General features: G+C 36.8%; 3 protein-coding genes and 1 long non-coding RNA gene across 12 annotated transcripts; 3 read left to right on the plus strand and 1 right to left on the minus strand.

The window, feature by feature from the left end:
* Positions 217-3,656, plus strand: LOC109226158 (bifunctional endo-1,4-beta-xylanase XylA-like). The gene is made up of 2 exons (XM_019390958.1): positions 217-541; positions 2,023-3,656. Exons 1-2 carry the CDS (start codon positions 442-444, stop codon positions 3,216-3,218), a joined length of 1,296 nt encoding a protein of 431 aa, XP_019246503.1. The 5' UTR covers positions 217-441; the 3' UTR covers positions 3,219-3,656.
* LOC109226166 lies at positions 549-1,861 on the plus strand. The gene is made up of 2 exons (XR_002068015.1): positions 549-1,380; positions 1,491-1,861. It is a non-coding gene; the product is annotated as an uncharacterized LOC109226166 (long non-coding RNA).
* Positions 4,587-11,431, plus strand: LOC109226129 (pentatricopeptide repeat-containing protein At4g20740). 9 transcript variants are annotated; one of them, XR_002068011.1, is made up of 5 exons: positions 4,587-5,160; positions 6,130-7,881; positions 8,240-8,355; positions 8,620-8,675; positions 9,283-9,626. XR_002068011.1 is itself a non-coding variant. In XM_019390931.1 (3 exons), exons 1-2 carry the CDS (start codon positions 4,734-4,736, stop codon positions 7,866-7,868), a joined length of 2,166 nt encoding a protein of 721 aa, XP_019246476.1. In that variant the 5' UTR covers positions 4,587-4,733; the 3' UTR covers positions 7,869-7,881; positions 8,240-9,626. The 9 variants fall into 9 exon arrangements, 1 of the variants encoding a protein (XP_019246476.1); XR_002068013.1 differs by having other exon boundaries at positions 8,625-8,675; XR_002068014.1 differs by lacking the exons at positions 8,620-8,675; positions 9,283-9,626 and adding an exon at positions 11,224-11,431.
* On the minus strand, positions 11,875-15,191 carry LOC109226161. Its single transcript, XM_019390959.1, has 2 exons — positions 14,784-15,191; positions 11,875-12,192 (listed from the first exon to the last, which is right to left on the minus strand). Exons 1-2 carry the CDS (start codon positions 15,084-15,086, stop codon positions 12,061-12,063), a joined length of 435 nt encoding a protein of 144 aa, XP_019246504.1. The 5' UTR covers positions 15,087-15,191; the 3' UTR covers positions 11,875-12,060.

Raw genomic sequence — 15,209 nt, forward strand, 5'->3', positions numbered from 1 at the left:
TATATATCTGGTTATATGACGGCTAAAAAAAGTAAACAATAAATATGTCATTCTTATTTGCGTAAAGATACCCGAAAAAAGCAACGTTATGAGGCTCTTTTTGGAAAATGTTTACCAGGCCTGATTCTCCCATTACTAGTAGCCCTGTAGGCTAAGCCCATAATCTATGGAGTCGGTTTAGCCCATCAATCATGTTTCTTAATTACAAACTCATCAAATCAATCACCTTTGTCAATTCAAGCATGTAATCTGTGTGTGATAAAGCAAGCAACTCGTCTCGTCTCGTCTTCCTCCATTTATTATCAGTAATAAAGTAAAATAATAAATCTGAGTGTTTCTAGCGGCAACCCTTACCGACTTAAAGAAAGAAACTCCTATTTTTCTTCTAAGTCTTTTTTTTTTTTTTTTTTTGGTGTGTCTAATAAGTGGTTTCAGAAGAAAATGGGAAATTGGAACAGAAGATGGATACCAAGAAAAAAGTACAAGTACGAAGAGTTTCCCCCTTCTCCTCCATCCCGTTACAATCAATCTCATTCTCCTGGTACTTTTTTGTCTTTTAATTTTTCTTTTTTTTTTAAATATACTCATCATTTGTTTTGGTTACCGTGTCATGCTATTTTTTTGTGTAATTATTAATGATTTTGATGCTTCATTGATCTAACAATTTGGTGGCAATTTTGGTTTTTGTTTTGTTTAATCTTTTGTACTTCGGGTGTTTTGATTAAAATTTTGAATTTGAATTTCAGTGAGATGGCCCCTTGTATGTTATGAGAGGATCCATACAAGTACCTGCTTTGCTGTTTATATGATTAGAAATGTGGTGTTTCTTTGATATATTCTTTGCTCTCATATTTGGGTATTTTTATATTCTCGGATTGTTTTGTATGAAATTTTGAGCGAGTTTAAGAATTTTAGTTTGAAATTACGGAAAAAATGACCCCTGATATTTATGGGCAGAATCCACTTTCACCTGCTACAATTGGTTTATAGCATGGGTATTTCAGCAGTTCAGATAGTAATGTCATAAAAGTAGTAAATCTTTTGTCCCATTTTAAAAGAAATTTTGATAAATTTATACATTAATTTGTATCCTATAGGATTAAACTTGTCTTTCTCGAGTCCCTCCAGTTGCATCTAAGAATTTAGAATGACTCACCCTGCTAAATTGGGACCCAATCCCATGTCAAATGATTAAACTGTTCTATCGGCCTTTCTCTTTGTGAATGGGCTTAACCTTTCCAGAACGCTCGCTTGTCATCTTATCTTTTGAGATAGTTATTGCTGCAAAGTCATTCAAGGTGAGCGTAAATAATATGAAGGAGAATTTCCCAAAGGGAACTAGCTGAATCTGTTCATAGGGAGCCAATGTGTACCTTCTCTGTAAGTAAATTGTTTCATGTTTAGATTTGTCACTGATTTGAGTTGGAACATTACAAGCATTGAACAGTTGTCCCATAATTTAATCTCTTGTACTAATATTCTTTCCCCAGAGCTTTAGTTCGAGGGAAAAGGTAGTACGGCTAGGGATCATGGTAGGCGCAAGTCATGAGTTCGAATCCTATTGGTGAACCAAGTCTGGTGTTTAAGTGGAGATGGTAGAAGGTTGGCCCCATTATCTACTGATTTTTGAAGCAGGAAATAGCGAATTTCTCGGTTATAAAAAAACATTTTTAATCTGTTGTACAAAGAAAATTCCTTTATCAGAAGAATCTCAGAGTGTTGAAGCCAGCTGCCATGTTGGCTTTGCCCCAATCTCTCCCTAAAAGTTTTTGTACCTAGATGTATAATAGATCATGGTGCACACGATTGGAATTCACTATTGTGGATGTTTTGTCATTTTAATCAGAGATGTCTCTTCATATATTTCCCTCAGTTTCTTTATTTTCTTAAAATACTACTTAGTTTTTTCTTTGCATAAAAACTTGTCATCTTATGTCCTGTCATCTGCACACCTGCTTGAAGGCGATCAAGTCTTGTGTTACCTACAAAATCTGATAACTTCTTCATTTTCACTTTTTAAAGCTATCCAGGAAAATAGTGCTCCATCATGGGAAATAGATTTCTGCAGAGCAGCCGGGATTCCTTGGCGCAAGGTTGTGAGTGCAAAAAAATACATGTACTGTTATGATAATGTGGTCAAGTGGGATGACTCTGCAGGTCATGAAGCATTCAATGATGCAAAAAGGAGATATTTGGCTGAGATAAGTGGTCTTCCTCCTCAGAGTCCTCCTGATCCAGATATGTACATTGATAAAGTTGATTGGGACTCAACTATTGATCCGGAGCTGATCCTAGATTTGGATAGAGAATATTTTAATCCTAATGAAGTTGAAAACTCTGTCAAGTCTGAGAACAACTTAGTTTCTGGATGCACCCTAGTATGGGAGGATAAAGCTGCTGATAATGGTGAAAATCCTTGGGAAAGTGATAATGTGCAGGGCTCTAAAACTTTTGAGAATGTGGAGCAGACTTGGAATGAATGGGATAAGCCTTCAAATATCAAAGATGATGATCCGTGGGAAAGGAGTTGCCCCAAGACCCAGGAGACGTTGAAGGAAACTACTGCCTGGGGAGGCCGAGGAAATGAGGAGCAGACTTGGAATGAATGGGATAACCCTGTAAACATCAAAGATGATGATCCGTGGGAAAGGAGTTGCCCAAAAAACCAGGGGACCTTAAAGGACACTGCTTGGGGAGGCCGTGGAAATGAGTTGTGGGGTTGGACCACGGGGCTGAATTATGAGAATGGATCTGCTTGTGTTGATAACACTTTCAGCAATTTGTGGCATCAAGGTGGTGAAAGTGTTGCTGGTGCTAAAGGAAACGAATGGGTCAATAATAGAACTGGTTCCTGGGGCCGAAACCATTGGAATTCTAGGGGGCATGAGCAGTGGAACTCAGACTATGGCTCTCGTTGGAATAGGAACCTTAGTCGAGGTGGTGGAACAACCTCAAATGACAGAAGATGGGGAGAGCCTGAGTTCACATCTTGGGATTGGCAGCGATTACCAAGGCAGAGTAATGAGAGAAACATGGATTTTGGAAGACCTAGCAGAGGTGATAAAACCTTTTATACTGGTTCTCGGAAGAGGGAAGGTCCTTCACAAAATATGTCGAGGTACAAAAGCTCCAGGTTTCAAGGTGAAAAACAGAGGACCGCGTACAATTGGAGAGAAGAAAAAACACAGAAGAGGGTTACTTTTAGTATTAATGAATAGTGACCAACTTCTGGATCTTTTTGTATCTTAATTAACATCTTTGGGTGTTACCAAGGTCACTGGTGGAGCAGTTGCAACCATGACTCTACAGAGGGTTGGAAAAGAAGGACAGCAGGTTGGAATGCAGCTCTCTCGTGCCTATGGAGTTAGATAAATAGGACAATTTTTTTATGGCATCGGGTGTGACATGTGTAACATAAAAAAGCTCTTTTTTTCTGTTCATTTATATATTTTGCTTAAAGAGAAAATACCCTGCTGGATAGATAGTTGGGTAGGTTTTTGATGGATGAATGATAACAAGGGCGGCTCCATCCCTAGGCCAGTAAATCTCTTGCTTTAGGCCCCAAAAGTTCATCCTAATAGATACTGTAAAATATGTGATTCAAGTAATTGTAGTAGTTCTTATTAATGAAGTAAATGAAATAGAATCGAAGGAAAGTGAATGTGGTAGAGATAGAACAAGATATTAGTTGAATTCCAAGTTTTAACGAAATTTTATATTGACTAGCTACAGCAAATTTCACTAAAGTTACACTGACTTCATTGAATATTTTTTGAAGCAAGAAGCTCTATTTTGAAGATATCATTAGAATGTGTTGAAGATGCTGGAAAACTCTACATTTGGCACATAGTTGTGCTTGTGTTAGGACTTGGGTCTTAGCATATTATCTGTAAACATCTCTAGATTCTCAACTCTGGTCTTAACTGCCTTTGGATCACCAAGAGATCCAACGAAACCATACAAATCGAACATCACTTACGTGTCATATGTACACAAGTCTCGCCAATGTACGCAAAGCAAATAGATGTCACACTAATAGCTTGTCAGTATGGAGTGGGTGTGTTATTGATGGTTTTTAGTTTTAATGTGACCTTGCTTCGGTAGCAAGGGAATCAAAATGAGCAGAGGTTTTTATCCAATATGATTATTTAACTTCTACATTAATTAACTAGATAAATCGCTCAGCTCAACTAAAAAGGTCATGCCTAACCACTCAATGAATCAAGAAAGATCAATCTATCACTCTAATATATTACAAACTACAACTTTTTCCTTGTAATATTTGTCTACGATATTTTTCTATATTACAGAAACTAAAATATTTTTCTACTATTTTCTTTACAATTATTAATAATTTAAAATTATTAAACTATTTTAAAAAATTTATTTAAATTCCACACGTTGATGCAGTGTTTTTTTGACGATCTCTCCTTCCTTTATCATTTTCATTACTGTTTATATAATAGATATAAATAAAAAATCGATGTCCAAATCAAATGGTGTCAAGTAAAATGAGTAATTTGGTCGGTACTCGCTATTTTTAATTTCACTTTTATTCTTTTACATTTGGTTACATCTTTTAATAATTTTGGTGTTGAAAAAAGTAAAAAGGAACAAAGTGCAAAAAGAGTTCCACACATCAACATGTCTCGGGTAGTTCATTCAAGCTTCGCCGCTTTCAGTTTCTGAAGAAGAAGAAGAAGAAGAAACAAACACTGAACAGAACATCCAAAATGCCACCCAAATCTGCAGTACAACACAAACCGTACTTCTTCTACGGCCACCGTAAACCAACTCAGCATCGTCCTACTGTACAAGGCGGCCTTTTCTCCAATCGCCAAACCATAAACCCAAATCGCCCCAACCCCAAAAACTCACCTTCTTCTTCTGCTAATTTTGAGCTTCAAAAATGGGACCCAGATGGAAATTTCGGCCTAAAATCCCAAAAAGACCCATCCCATGAATTTTTCTCTTTGGCTCAACGCTTATCACCAATTGGTAGGTATATAGTTGATTCATTCAGGAAACATAAGAGTTGGGGCCCACCCCTTGTGGCTGAACTTAACCGTCTACGACGTGTCACTCCTAAGCTTGTAACTGAAGTTCTCAAGCACCCTAATATTGATCCTAAAATTTCCTCCAAGTTCTTCCATTGGGCTGGTAAAAAATTCACCCTTTTTTGCGTTTTTGAATTTTGTTACTTTTAATCAATGAAGCTTCTTATTGTTTGTGGTTTTTTTTCTTGTCTGCAAATTTAATGTGCTATGTTGTCTCTTTGAAATGGGAAAAGTTTCAACTTTTATTGCTGAGCTTTTATTTTGAAAATATATTGAATCGGCATAAAGTAGGCAGCTTGGTGCACTAAGTTCCTGCTATGCGCGGTGTTCGAGGAAGGCCGGACCACGTTGAGTCTGATGTACCTAGCCTTACCTTTGCATTTCTACAAGAAGATGTTTATGCCCACTTGAATCCGCTACCTCCTGGTCACATGGGGCAACTTTTACTATTGCGCCAAGGCTTACCTTCATATTTAATCTCTATGCTACTACTGTTTAAGTGCTTATTGTTTTTTTGTGAAGAACGTGACATTTGAGCAGCAATTTTATTTTAATGACATTAAAGTTGCATACTTGTACTAATATTTTTCTGCAAGTTGTTGAATATATATGAATTGTTTTTCATTTTTTAGTCTAAAAATGTGTCAAGCTGACTCCAAAAAATGAAAAGGGAAAATTTGTATGGGACATAGAGAGTACGTAGAGCCAAGGGTCTACCGGAGACCTCTCTACCCCTACAATGTAGGGGTAAGGTTGCGTACACACTACCCTTCCCAGACCTCACTTGTGGGATTACACTGGGTTTGTTGTTGTTGTAGAGAGAGTATGTAGATACAATCCTGTAATTTTGAGACAGTCAACGACCATGATTGTCATGGTTTTGATCTTTTGGCAGATTGCTACGTCTTAAATCGTTTTGCATACAAAAGAGGAAACCCAAAATTATGCATTTTCTTGTTGTCTGGTTCTCAATGGATGAGAAAAAATGAGCAGAAGTAATAGACAAACGAATAACAATCAGCGTTTTTCTTGTATGTGTGTATCTGCTTATTCTTATAATGTATCTTAACAGGAAAGCAGAAAGGTTATAGGCATGATTTCTCTTGTTACAATGCCTTTGCTTATGGTCTGAATAGGGTGAATCAATTTCGGGCGGCTGATCAGGTTCCTGAGCTGATGCATATGCAAGGAAAGCCGCCTAGTGAGAAACAGTTTGAAATCTTGATCAGAATGCATGGTGATGCTAACAGGGGTCTTAGAGTATACTATGTGTATGAGAAAATGAAAAAATTTGGGGTAAAACCAAGAGTTTTTCTGTATAACAGAATAATGGATGCTTTGGTTAAAACCAATCATTTGGACTTGGCTATGTCAGTTTATGATGATTTCAAGAAGGATGGGTTGGTGGAGGAGAGTATGACTTTCATGATCTTGATAAAGGGACTATGCAGGTTAGGGCGGATGGATGAAGTGTTTGAGCTTTTGGGTCGGATGAGAGAGAATCTTTGCAAACCTGATGTGTTTGCTTATACAGCGATGGTAAAGATATTGGTTGCAGAGCGGAACTTGGATGGTTGTTCAAAGGTTTGGGAAGAGATGCAGCAGGATGCTGTTGAACCCGATGTTATTGCTTATTCAACTTATATTACAGGTTTGTGTAAAATTAATCAGGTTGACAAAGGCTATGAGTTGTTTAAGGAAATGAAACAAAAGAATTATTTAATAGATAGGGCAATATATGGATCTCTGATTGAATCATTTGTAGCAAATGGAGAAGTTGGTTTAGCTTGTGATTTGCTTAAAGATCTGATGGACTCGGGCTATAGGGCCGATTTGGCAATCTATAATTCTCTTATTGAAGGTTTCTGCAATGCAAAATTGATAGATAGGGCCTATAAACTTTTCCAAATCACAGTTCAAGAAGATCTTCAACCTGACTTTTCCACTGTAAGGCCCATATTGGTGTCTTATGCAGAGTCAAAGAGAATGGATGAGATTTGCAAACTGCTTGAGGAACTGCAGCGATTGAGCTATTGCATTCGTGATGATTTATCCAAATTCTTTATATTTATGGTAGAGAAGGATGATAGGATTATGATTGCTTTAGAAGTCTTTGAATATTTGAAAGAAAAAGATTATTGTGGTGTTCCAATATATAACATTCTTATGGAAGCTCTCTATATGAATGGCGAGGTAAACAAGGCACTCACATTGTTATCTGAATTGCGCGATTCAGATTATGAACCTGATTCATCGACTTACAGCAATGCTGTCCAGTGTTTTGTAGAGGTCGGAGATGTACAGGAGGCATGTAATTGCTATAACAGAATTAAAGAGATGTCTTTGATTCCGTCGGTTGCTGCATACCGTTCTCTTGTCAAAGGGCTTTGCAAAATAGGACAGATTGATCCAGCAATGATGCTAATTCGTGACTGCCTTGGCAATGTGGCGAGTGGCCCGATTGAGTTTAAGTATATTCTCACTATTATTCATGTCTGCAAAATGAATGATGCTGAGAAGGTAATGAAAGTTTTAGATGAAATGCTAGAAGAGGGCTATTCTCCTGATAATGCTGTATATTGTGCTGTAATTTCTGGCATGTGCAAACATGGAACAATTGAAGAAGCACGGAAACTTTTTGCAAATATGAGAAAGCGAAAACATCTTACTGAAGCCGATTTAGTTGTTTATGATGAGATGCTTATTGACCACATGAAGAAGAAGACGGCAGACTTGGTGTTGTCTGGATTGAAATTTTTTGGTCTGGAATCAAAGTTAAAAGCAAAGGGGTCTACCCTTTTACCTGGTTGAAAAATGAAAATAGGTAATAAATCATAAACTTGTCAATCCTTTGCATAAGTATGTGATATGAAGCTGCCTGGATCCTTGCCCTTTTTAGGTGGCGTCTGAAGTTTTCCGGAACTTGAGTTTGCAAACTTGGTTTTTGAATTTTTTGGGGTAAAAAAGGTCTTTAATTTTCTTAGATTTCCAAACTAAATTTTCCAATTTTTCAAAAATTCAAAAACCAGTTTTTGGAGTTTTTAGGTTTTTGAAAAACCAAGTTTGGAAATCTTATAAAAACTTTTTGCAAAACAGGAGCAAACAACACTTTCCAAAATCTCTTTGAGTTCGCAACCCTAGTTTTTGGAAAATTTCAAACAAAAACCACTTCAACTTTGCAGGTAACTTGTTAAGCAGATTCTGTCTGTAGTTGTTGGAGGGGCCAATCTATCCACCGGAGGATTATAAGTGCATATTCTCTTTGAGCGTTGAAAGACTACTCCGATGCTTTTTGAAGGTAACTTTACTCAACTGGAGATTGAGCAATTCATTGGTAACTGAATCAAACTTTTCGGCCCAAAAAAAAAAGAAACTAACCCTTTGTCTAGAGACTAAAGGAAAGAAGGGAAATGTACCTAGATTTCCCCCCTTCTTTTTTTGGTTCAAGAAAGGGAATTGGCAAAAGATAGATACATTTTCATTTTATAGTCTTCTAGTTTCTCTCCGGTTTCCCTATTGTTTTCCACTCTTGTGCTCTCTTTTCTTACATCGGTGTTGTCAGGTCAGCTTGACTAATCCACCAGGCTCTTGTCCAGCCAACAAACACAAGTTGCCAAGGTAATCTTGATCATCAAGGCTGGAGCTGGAGTAACACAAAATGTTGTAGTTGAGATTCGAACCTGGGATCTCCAGGTTATTACTCCCATACCGCAAGCACTTGGCCATCCTCTTGGGGTCTCCATACTTGTGCTATTCTCTTTGTTTTCCGTCTTTCCCTAGCTTCCTGACATAGGAAAATGGAAATGTTTATTTGGCAGTGAGCTGGATTATGACCTTGCTACTAAGGCCCGTCTAGCAGCGGCATTGATGACTCTGCCAATGTAGCACCATCTAATAACCAGTTTGCTAATTGCCTTTTGGTTATAGATTATAAAGGAGTGAAATTGTTTTATTAGTAGCCGAGCACAGCTGTCAGTTTATTCCATTTGTAAAATGTGAAGGCTTAAGGTGTTCACTCTCTACTGAAAGGTTGGCTTGAGAATCACTAGTATTACGAGGAAATACCAGATGAGTAAAAGAACTTGCATAAGTTTTTCATATCCAATAAGGTTTACATCAGGGATAGATCTCATGGTAGTCTTGGCGAGAGCTAAATTCTTCTATCCTAGTATTTGCTTCTTATAAAGACAAGATATCCATTTGACTTTGCTGCAGGATTTTGCAGAAAAGATGATCATTCTCAAACAATTTTGGTGGATTAACTGCCAAGGGTTCGTCAGCTCCTCTTTGGAGCATTTCTCCACTGAGACATGTTCAGTGAAAAATGTTCTAGTTGGGAGTCATCTGTTGATTTATGAACAGATCCTTTTAGTTGCAACTTGAAGTTGGAAAGTGAGCTTATGCAGAAACTGACTGCATGTTGAAGTTTATGTTCGGCTGGATGAAAGCATTCACGTGGAAGTATTTATCTTCTCTCTCTCTGTGTTGCTGCGGGAGAGAGGAGAGACGAGAGAGGAGAGAGGAGAGAGGAGAGAGGAGAGAGAGAGAGAGAGAGAGAGAGAGAGAGAGAGAGAGAGAGAGAGAGAGAGAGAGAGAGACGTATATATATAAGAACACGAATCGCTAGGACCACATCCAGGGTCGGGTTCTTTTGGGGATAGACCTATGAAGAAGCAATAATTTAATTAGTATATATAATTGATCATCATCAAATATATCTATTGATTCATCGGCTTTTAACTTACTTAGATGCATCGATGAATATATATTAAAAATAAAACGTTTCGACCAATATCATTTAATATTAAAAACATAACGTCTCGACCTATATCGATTAATCTATGTCATGCATTATTAGTGATCAATGAATGAAATATAGAAGAATTAATACTTAACATCTTTGACATATATATATATATATATATGGATCACAAATTAAAGAAACGAAAGAAGTTATTAGCATTAAATAAACGAGTTAATAGGTCAAACGACTAAACATATTTAAAATAGAATAATATTGGTTTATCAATTGATAAATTTTTCGTACGTAGTAATGTATGTGATTGATCATCAATTACATATAGTGTATGTGTATGTGTGTGTGTGAAATTACTCATATACTTAATTATAACTTAGATAGATGCTATTATAATTTATTAAAAGTAATTAGCTAATATAATTATATATAAAGATTATGCTTATAGTTTATAATTATTTATAATAAATATATATGTGAATAAAATAAATGCTTATAATTTATAATAATTTTTTATAATTTATAATATTTTAAGAAATAAAAACACAAAAAAAACATAATTTAGTTTTTTTTATATAACCGACCAAAGTTGGTCGGTAAATAGTCAAACGTCAAACACTTAGTGTACCGGCCAAAATTACCGACCAACTTTGGTCGGTATTTCTAATTTTAGATTTGAAAACGGGATTTTCCCCTCGTTTCTCTTACTCTCTTCTCAAAATTTTCATACTCCTCCCTCTCTTCTCCCTAACACACACAACACCATTCCCCTCTCCTTCTCTATTTCCCTTACACAAATCCCATTCCCCACCCCACGTAGCCACTCCCCCACCGTTACGTTGCCGCTGCTAGTGACGCCACCACTACCACCCCTCCTTCTCCACCTCCTAAAATAATTCTAGGTTTGAATTAAAACTTATTCGTTTTTTGTATACATTTAATATTTTGTTAATTAGTTATGAATTAGTTAATTAGCGTTTAAATAGGGTATGTTTAACTTTGTATTTTATTGAAATCTAGGGTTTATGTCTTATTTTAATTGAATTGATTACATATGGTGTAAATTGAATGTTTAAGTTTGTATTATCTTGAATAGTTTAGCTAGAATTGAATTATTAACTTTGANGAGAGAGAGAGAGAGAGAGAGAGAGAGAGAGAGAGAGAGAGAGAGAGAGAGAGAGAGAGAGAGAGAGAGAGAGAGAGAGAGAGAGAGTGAAAGTGAAAGGGACCGTCTTGTTGTTTGGTGATGTTGAATGGTTTAACAGTGTGTAACAGCAAGCTGAATGATTTGGTAAGAGAAGATTGGCAAGTGTTTGTTTGCTTTTTGTTATTTTCATGGTTTGAAGATTTAAATGTTCACTTGTGCCTTTGATTTTCTCGATAACGATAATTGACCTTTGGTTTTGACAGATTATAGGAAATGGATCATGCTTCAAGAACAGCATCATGGACGATGCTTCTAGCTGTTACGAAAGGGAATGTATATGTGCAATTGTAGAAAGATCTGTTGGTTCAATCCGATTTTTGCAACTATATGTAATAAATATTCTTTTCTAAACTTCTTAATGATGAGACAAATATATTACCTTATAAAAAAAACAAATACATCTTTGCTGAACGTCTTATGATGATATTGTTCACCTTACGATAAAGCAAATGCTGATTTTGCTAACTTTTGATTGATACTGTGAAATTCGCAAAGTAACACAGACTGCTTAGGATGGTTTTTCAATGATACATTTGAAAACTTGTCAACTGATGGGGCATAGTTTCTGCTCACTCCTTTTCTATAGCAGGTTCTCTCACGTCTCATGCACTCTTTTTCGGTATGTAAATGAAGTTAAGCAGCTCGTGAGCAAGAAAAGGAAATCAAAAGAAAGACAAAGTAAAGCAACAGTACTAAAGGAGCCGTCCATAAAAGACCAAAGCGCAATCAAGGGTAAAGCAGATCCAGTAGAAATTTACATTTTAGTTGGTGCTATATTTTATCATTTCACCTTTTGCTTTTCAGAAACCAAAAGGGATTCTTTTATAGAAGTTGGCAATAATTTGGTAAAGAAATAGCAGAAGGAAACATAGCGCTTCATACACATATATACTGTAATATTTTGAATTAGATAGCTTTAGTACAAAGAGTTCGGCTGAATAAAGACATTTTTGTAGTCAACGATGATATAATGGTGCAGTGCTAAATTGGACCAAGAAGCTACTCTGTAGATCATATTTTTTTCACCTTAACAAATTGGCCTACTTAGATGAAGGTTCAACTTCCCGTTTGGGTCGGTTACGTGTACGAGGAGTTGCACGTTTTTCTTCTAACGGAGTAACCACAATGCCATCATCTTCCTCACCTTCCATTATTGCTTGATTTACTGCAAGCTGTCAAGAGAAGTCAAATACGGTCCTCATACAGTCAAAAGCAAATTTTATAATGTGCACACAACAATTTGCTGAGAAAGAATCTGAAAATACAAACTACCTCAATATAGTCCCATTTCTTTCTCTTAACTGTTGAGCTAATAATAGTTAAAAGGCCAAAAAAGGAATCCAGAAGTGTGATACCCCAGCAACCCAAAAAAAAAGGGGGGGTGGCAATGGAAATCAATTTGAAATATAGTGTTGGAAAAAATACAACTATGATCATTATGATCACTGCAATTACTCTAAATGCAAAGTAATAATGACCAATGTAGGGCACAAATAACTGAAAAACAACTCTCTCATCAAACGATATGATCACAATTCACAAGGGAACATTTTATAGTATATTTTTCTCTTGTAGCTTATAATGGGCATGCATGTGCATGTGTGTGTGCACGCGCGTGTGTATGTGTGTATGTATGTGTTCATGTTACATGAATTTGTTCCAGTTAAAGTACATGAACACCATTTCAGTTTCTTCTAATGATTGAGACTCTTTTCTTTTTTTCTTCTTTTTCTTCCATTTCCAACTTATACTCAATTGGATCTGTGAAGTCACTAAATTCTGGTGCCCCAATTTAAATCACATCCTGTACATATGCCAAAGATATGCATCTTGTGATTATGGGAAACGACCAATTTCTAAGTGTCCAACATGTATCATTGGACAACATAGATCTTTGGCAGAGTTTGTACTTTATAAAGACATTAAGTGTATGATAGGTCTAAACATTGCATATTTGAACCCTTATCGACCAGAAAATCAGGGTATGCACTGGGATCTTCAATGCAGTGGTTGATGTATTGTCTAGGGAGAGTACAAGCATAAATACATTATTCTTCCAACGCGAAATAAGTTAGTCCACTCATGAACATTCTTCATCTTGTTTTGCACATACTGGCTACTCCTTAAAAAGCTCAAAAAATCAAATTGCAAAATAGGTGCAAATCGCATGAAGCTTTGCCATCTATACATCTAGTCTTCTCATTTTGCAGCAAATATATGTCCAATTGTTCTTGGTTTCCTCCCAGCAGACATTCTCCAAAAATTCAAAGACACATCAAGTGATGCTCACTTCGCGCTCTATAAACGTTTTCCTAGCTAGCATGATCGCTCAATTCAGCGGAATTTACAGTTACACTGCTAAATCATCTAGGAGCCAAATCGACCTGTCTTCTTTCCTTGTCAAAACAATGACTGATGCCTTGGTACTTCACAAAACTATGCTAATAGGTTTGCACTCTTCTCTAGCACCATTTCCAATTAAGGGGGAAAATACTATATGCCATTACCATTTCAATCAAGTAGCATATCCACAGTAGAACAAAAAGAGTTTGACAATGAAAAGACTACAGACACAGAAGATAGCGTATATCAGCACACTGTCAACCAAGAATTGCTTATTCAAGTCTTAAGATGGCAACTGTTTTAGAATTTGCAAAAGCTAAGTCTGCAAACTCAGTTTTTTGCAACTCTGAAACAAAACCCTCCTAAGTCTGTCGAGTAGCATTTGCATTGGCATGCAAAAAACACCTCCCGCTGAGCTTTAAGGAAGATGGCACTGGCTCGAGCGTTAGCATCTTCCCTGGCTATACATTCATAACCTTATCTAATAAGCTCCCTCATCCGAACCCTCACTTCTACCTTATATTGTCGGATCCTCCAAAAAGGTTGTCACACCCGCGTCAGATCCTCCAAAATGCACTAAATTTCAAGGATCGGACATGGGCATAGCAGCATCTTTTGAAGGATCTGAGCAACATAGCTTCTATGTATTTCCCCTACCCCCCCCCCCCCCCCTTTTCCTCTCCCCACACACACCACAGACCATATGTGTCTCACAAGCAAAAGAAAATAAAGAAGTATAGTTTTCCTCCAGCATATTATAGTACAATAGTTATTGTCTCCAATCCCTCCCAAGTAATGTTAACATAGATGTCCTAAATATCAGTAATAAAAAAAATCTTTGCATAGAACAGAGGACTATGATAAAGCATAGTCCAAAAGAGAAAATTTCAGCTAGACTTCAACTTTCATCATGCCCTTCCCTTCACTCAAGAAATAATCCGAAACCAATAAATGTTGATGTGAGTAACAAAATCAGAACACTAAAACAATAATCACATAGCATAAAACTGTAAATTTAACTGGATGCAGATACAATGACTCCTAGTAACTTTCCTTTACGTCACTTCCAAAGAATATTAAGTAACCTAAAAAATGGACCATGAACCTAACTCAACACAGGCTAACATGAGACAGACTAACACATTTTAATATAAGGAAATCAAACCATTAAAATGTTTATGGGCAGTCCGGTATACTAAGCGGGGTCTAGGAAGGGCCGGACCACAAGCGGTTCGAACCCGAGGCAACTTTACCAGCTCCCCTTCATCTAAATTTAATACGTTTATAAACATCTAAATTTATCTATATAAAAAGTGAACTGAATTAAGTTAAAATTGGTCGAATTGAGTCTCGAAACAGAGAAGGGATAAAAATTAAGGGACGGAGAGAGAAAAAAAAATAGTACTATACGGAAGCATACCTCTTCGAGGAATTTCTGATCGAGATTGTCAGCAATACGGGCAGAAGTGAAGATAGTGATAGCAAGCAGAGAAAGTGGGAATATCAAAGCAAATATGTAGCTGCTGCTACTTATTCCTCCTCCTGCACGTGTCACCACTCTTAAGGCTCTGCTGCTCTTCTTCAATTTCCGGCTATGAAAATGAAGAAACGGCGGCGTATTTCGAGAAGAGGAACACACAAAGAGCTGCTGCCGTTGGGGCTCATTGAATCGGAGGAAAGTAGTAGAAGAGGAGAGCGAGTTGGAGAGTATCATACTCGCCATCAAAGACTGGTTGGTTTTCAGTTCGTTATCGTTTACAGTATTTCATTCCTGACTTTTTTAATCTCCTTCACTTTTTTGCCCCTCTTACTTAGGCAATTGGTATACTTTTGTTTCTCTAAATAC

This window comes from Nicotiana attenuata, chromosome 1 (assembly GCF_001879085.1).
Source record: "Nicotiana attenuata strain UT chromosome 1, NIATTr2, whole genome shotgun sequence".
Taxonomy (NCBI): Eukaryota; Viridiplantae; Streptophyta; class Magnoliopsida; order Solanales; family Solanaceae; genus Nicotiana; species Nicotiana attenuata.